General features: G+C 45.0%; 1 protein-coding gene across 3 annotated transcripts in view; it reads left to right on the forward strand.

The window, feature by feature from the left end:
- The window catches only part of PAIP2 (poly(A) binding protein interacting protein 2), a 16,811-nt gene extending 11,100 nt beyond the window's left edge, over positions 1 to 5,711 (forward strand). For all 3 annotated transcript variants that reach the window (XM_019506561.1, XM_019506560.1, XM_019506562.1), the window contains exons 3-4: positions 3,368 to 3,547; positions 4,628 to 5,711. In XM_019506561.1, the coding sequence (XP_019362106.1) occupies positions 3,368 to 3,547; positions 4,628 to 4,684 (237 nt within the window). In that variant the 3' untranslated portion in view covers positions 4,685 to 5,711. The remainder of the gene's footprint in view (positions 1 to 3,367; positions 3,548 to 4,627) is intronic.
- The last annotated feature ends 266 nt before the right edge of the window (positions 5,712 to 5,977 follow it).

Below are 5,977 nucleotides of genomic sequence, written 5' to 3' on the forward strand. Positions count from 1 at the left end.
GGGGGGGGATTTTTTTAAAGAGGCAGCAGAGAGCCTCAGTAAGAGTTTGGGAGTCTGGATATGGGGTAGCCTAACTACTTCCCCCAATTTGGTCTGTCTCTGAAAGTGGCAGACTATCTACATTTTGTTTCTCCATCAGTAAAATAAGTAACTACTTTCTGTAAATATTGGTATTTTGATTCTGGGTTTTTATGGAAAATCAGAGTTCTACCTGCCCCCTTTGCTCACCAGGATGCAGGTCCAGGCCCCTCACTCCCAAGCCACATCCCCCAGCTGCCAGGGCTACAGGGCCAGAGACCTGAGTCCACAGCCCTGTGCCCCAGCTTCTGCCTGTGGGACATGATGGCTGCTCTAGCAGAGCAGAGTGTGGAGCCTGGCTCCCTCTCCCCCATGGGCAGCACAGTCAGAGTATATCTGGCATGGGACCTATCAGGGCAGAGCAGGACTGGGCAGTGAAGCTCCGTGCTGCTGCCTTGGCAAGGCACCCCCTGCCCACCCAGCAGCAGTGAGGGGCACAGCTCTGTGCTATGACCCCCGCTACTGCCAAGTGTGCAGGGGGCACCTCACCAGGGTGGCATGGGGCGTGCAGAGCCAAAGAGCTTCCCTGCCTGGCCCCACTCTACCCTACTGCTCTGAGTCGCGCCTGCTGGGGCTCCCCGTCCTGCTGCTCTCCCCTCAGGGGCAGGCTGTGGCTGCTGAGGCCCCATCCTGTGCACAGATCTGGGGGCCTGTGCCCTCCTGCTCCCTTTTGAGGGGTCCCAGGAGTGCACACAGTGGCAGGAAGCCAGGCCCTGCACCTGCACATTCCAGTCCCAGGCCCCGTGTACCACCTGGGCTGGGCAGCAGCCCCAGCCCTGCCCAACTCCCTCAGTCTGTCCCTATGGGGGGACCTCAATCCCTGCCCCCCCTCCCCCCCCCAACTTCCCTTTCAGAGCAGCTGTCCAGGCTGCCTGGTGACGCATGTGTGCACTTACATGTGCACATGATGTTGTGCCCCCTGCCTGACTACCCTCCTTCTGCTCCCTACAGCCCCTTGTAGGCTGGAACTCTACCAGCCTGCACGAGCTCTTTAAAAACAGACCGATTTTTTCCATTTTTGTAAAGTGAACAATCTGTTGTGTGTATGGGTTTTTTTTTGGGGGGGGGGGGGGGGGTTTGTTTGTTATTGGAAATGGAAAACCCAGATCCCTGCTTATGGGAAAGTATGGGTTGGAAACTTCTATACCCTTTAGCTCATCTTACTGGGGTGAGTTACTGTACGGCTTATTCTCAAGTGGTAAACATGCAAGCAGTACAAATCTTTGATAAATCTGTGAGGAAAACTGTGCTTGGTTGTGGGAATGTTAAGACCAGTTGTGCCTAACACTTTCCATTAGAAAAAGTTGTTGGATCAATTTTTCTAAGATTCTATCTCTCTGTAGGTTTTGATTTGGTAAAGTCTTGAATAATGCCTGGTCTTTGTCAGACTTGAATTTACAGACATGTGAAAATTGCCAATTCTAAATCACATTGCAGGTGAACATGAACCTCCTTAAGTGGGTTCCTGTTGTGGCCTCTCTTGTATTGGGAAGCCTTGTGCTGTTGCCAAGGTTCTCCAAAACAAATGCCCCCTGCTAGGGAGCTTTGGATCATGGCCCCTGTTGGCTAAGGAGATGTAGCAGTTACTTGGCTATCGCACCAGTTGTTGCTTAGTCCAAAGGTTTGAGTCCAGTGCAGCCCATAGCCACTATCCTATTTCTAAGACTACAGCTTGGGAGAGAGCCTGTTATATGTTGCAGAGCTGTGAGGGCTAAGGATTCAAACTCTGCTGAGGGCTACAGTTGTGTATAGCAACATAGCCTTTTTAAGAAATTGAATTGTGTTCACACAATTATTTGGGCCTGTTTTTTTCCCCCCCCCCCCCTTCCCCCCTCTCTACCATCACTTAGTTAACCCTGTGTCAAAGGTCATGTGTGGGCTACTGTATATTAAACCCAATTAACAGTTCCCTTGGGGGAAAGGAATCATGCCTAGGTTCTTGCTAGAACTAATACCAGATGAAAATCCTAATACATAGCCTGAGGAACTGTGCTGTACTGAGGCCAGTGCTATGGGAAACAGATTTTGGTAAGTTTCAGTAGTCTCATACAGTTCCACTCTGGTGTTAGGCAGGAGCTAAAGGGGAGTTGTCTTGTAGTCCAATGTCTAATAATACTCATGCTGAGAGAGAGACCACTAGTGTGTGTACCAACCCAAGCTGCTTCCTTTTCAAGCACACTTAGCTCAAGTTGAGAGCACTCCTTAATCTGAACGAAGTGGCACAGTCGGGGTCAGGTCCTGGAATCCACTTGGATGAGGGTAGCATGATGGGAACTATAGTGTATGAGTGCTCACAGTAGGGTGCTGATCACCAGAGATCCTAGTTTTCTTTTTTTTTTTAAATCGTAAATTCTCTAGTAAAACACCAAATTTGTGGTTTGTGTGTTTTTGTTTTGTTTTGTTTTGTTTTGTTTTTAAATTAAAGGCCACCCAAGGCCCTGCTCGTGCCTCTCGCTCCTTCCCCCCACCCCTCCGGTGCTCCTTGCCTCCCACCCACAGACCCTACTCTTCCAGCCCTGCTTGGGGGGGTGGGGCAGCTGCTAGTGCTACAGACCCAGGTCTGCAGACCCTGCTGCGGGCTTGGGGTGGGGGCAGCTCCCCAGCACCATGCACACTCCTGGGGGGCAGGGGGACATTTTGCCCCCCAGATCTGTATGTGGGGCAGGTACAGGCTGTGGGTTTCCACCCTGCTTCCCTCCCACAGGTCCCCTGCCCTTCCCACCCAGGAATGCGCACAGCAATGGGGAGGGAGCTGGCCCTTCCCCTCCCTGGACGAGCCACCCACAGCCCTGTCCTGCTTCCCGTTAGGGCCTTCCAGCTGTGTATTGCGGCCTCAGGTCCCAAGCCCCAAGCACTGCCTGGCTGGGCCCAGCTCCCTCCCACCCTACAGGGGTCTCACTCAATCCCCCTCTCCACATAACAGCCCCCCCCATCCCCACCCACCCACGCCTGCTGGAGCTGCTCTGCAGGCTGCTTGGGGCCATGTGCATGTCTATGCACATGGCATTCCATTTCTTCGCCTTCCTCCTGCTCCCTCCCACCCCCCTGTGGGCTGGAACTCTGCTGTCCTGCAGGGAGCTTGTTGCAAAATTGCAAAATCTACAGGTTTCTCCAGTAAAACAAGAAATCTGCATTTGCCTCTGGTAAAGGTAAAATCCATGGTTTACTTTGTTTTTTCCATGGGAAATGGAAAACCTGGATCCTTGCTGATCACCTAGTCAGCCCTGCATTGAAAACCTAGCCCTAAAGCTACTGTATACATTAACACATTTTCCCCTTTTAACACTAGATTGAAGAGGAGTTGTGGGAAGAAGAATTTATTGAACGTTGTTTTCAAGAAATGCTGGAAGAGGAGGAAGAACATGAATGGTTTATTCCAGCTCGAGATCTCCCACAAACAATGGATCAAATCCAGGACCAATTTAATGACCTTGTTATCAGTGAGAGCTCATCACTGGAAGATCTGGTGGTAGGCTGCTTTTCAGATTATTTTTCAGTAATTAAAAAAAAAATTAAACTGAAATAATTAACCTTAACCTTGCCAATAGAGATGCGTAGGTCTATAATGTAACTTTGCTCCTGTTTGTTTCTTCTGAACTATAATGCATGGTTTTCCCAATCTCTGTTCCAACACCTAAGCCAAAGTCTCTTAGCATGCATTTTCCCCATACATATACAGAATATTACGCATTATATTATTACAGTTTCAAAATGGTCTGTGCTCTGGAGCTGTATTACTGTCATTCTAGTCTCAAGTACTAATAATCAACCTCCCTACACTTCATTGCTAAAGTTGTTTTGGGCTTGTGTGCTGAATCCTCTTGCTTAAAACTAGTAGGACTTCACACTAAGCTTCTGGGATATTTAACCCCTGCCCCAGTTTTGCCTAGCTAGACTTTAGTCTATTGCTTAAATAACAAAGCTTATGGTATAATGGGATGAAGATGACAAGTAGTGGTGTTGGTGATGGCTAATGTGTAAATTAAATGTTTAAATAACATTTCTGTTGACAGGTCTTCCAATCTGTTCCCTGACTTATTGTTAGGACATGCATGAAAGTTGGAAATAAGCACAGTTTGTATTGGTTCTGGAAAAGTCATATAGGTTACCTGATTATGAAATAAGTGAGAATGCATGTGCAGTTTTAGACCTCGAGCAGTCAAGTCTGGTGTTCAGCTTCTTAAAATCCTTTGCTGAAGTTGCATAACTGAATGTGGTTAAAACAAATGTATATTGTCAGGCACCTCAGGCCACTGCTCATGATACTCTCAGCAGGACCCAGCAGGATATCCCTGACCTGGACGCAGATTCTAGTAGTTTATTCACCTGCTATTAGCATTTCATTTCTAATCATACTCATCATTGCATGATAAAAGTAAGTGAAATGTCTGGAAATTTACTGTACTTTTTAATGTATTTAAGAAATCAGGCTGTAGTCTGATAAGTTCCTGTAAGCTGTGCTGATGAGCATATTTATCTTGACAAGGATGTAATTGAAGTTGAGAGAGTCCCAATTTTTTTACACTAGACATGTCTTTCCTCCTCTTAGGTCAAGAGTAATCTGAATCCAAATGCGAAGGAGTTTGTTCCTGGGGTGAAGTACTGAGTATTTGAGTAGACTGGGCCCTCTCTTGGTGGATGTAGCACAATTTCCACACTGTGAAGCCAGTATTAGAAGATTTAATTGTAAAAGCTCTCTCTTCTTGTCACTGTGTTACACTTATGCATTGCCAAAGTTTTGTTAGTCTTGCATGCTTAATAAAAGTGCTGAGACTGTTATTAAGTAAAAAGCTGTCAAAAGTTTAATGAAAATATAATTGGACCCTGGCTTTCTGTGAAGGAAACAGTGAGGTAAGAAGCACCAGTCAAGTTGAGACAAAGTACCAAATTTATGAAAATCTCTTGCAGACTCTGTCTTTTTTTAATAGGTTTTAGGATTTGACTGAGGATGGTCTGTTTTTTTTTAAACGAAAACATGTAAACTGGTGCTAACTTGCACTGGATAATGCCTTAACTTTAAAAAGAAAAGCAAGGTTATCTGATCATTATGCAAATTAGCTAACTTTCCTTTAAAACTTCAGTATTGTTACTAATGATTTTCCCTTATCAAAAACTTTACTTCATGCTCTTTTTGAGAAGCATGAACTATAACAGTACTATTTTACAGACCTGTACAGAGTCCTAGATCTCAGTTACTGAACTAAAATCCAATTGATTGGAAGAAATGTCCTGTATTTACAGTGTTATCATGTTTTTGAAATGTTTTTCAATTAATTACATTAAAGGAGATGTGAGTTTCATCACAATTTCTTCCAAGAACCCACATACATAGAACTGTATAACTTCTAGTATACAACTTTAATGTAGTTGGATTTAACCAAGAAAAACCCTAGCATTAGTGATTTGAGTGGTGCTTTTCCCTTGCTTTGTTTATTCATCACTACACAATAGTCTACAGCACAACAACTTTTTTCTTTTAATAAAGCTAGAACAGTTTTGGCTTCTTAAACTTCATATTTGGGTAGGTTAAGCTGCCATACGTGTTCAGTGTGAATAGTGTTTAAGTTGAAAATATTGTAAAAAAATTATATTTTTTCAAAAATATTTAAAAAAATAAATAATAGTAGAACTGATCTGTGACTGTCTCTTGAATCATCATGAATCACCTTACTTGAACACTGCTTTTTAGCAACATGATGAAATGGGGGGAGAAACATGTTTAAGCTGTTACTTACAACAAGCTAGTCCAAAGTAGTACAGTAAGTTAAATCACCTGTATCTGGGTGGTTGGCAACCTGCTTAATTGGCAGGAGGCTGCCAAATTAAGGACAAAGCTGCTCTGATGTTGGCTGTGGCTTCAGCTTCAAAGGGCATTATTTCTTTGTTCAGCTGGAGCTCA

The sequence above is a fragment of the Gavialis gangeticus genome, unplaced genomic scaffold (assembly GCF_001723915.1).
Source record: "Gavialis gangeticus isolate Ggan-Ray unplaced genomic scaffold, GavGan_comp1, whole genome shotgun sequence".
NCBI classification, from domain to species: domain Eukaryota; kingdom Metazoa; phylum Chordata; order Crocodylia; family Gavialidae; genus Gavialis; species Gavialis gangeticus.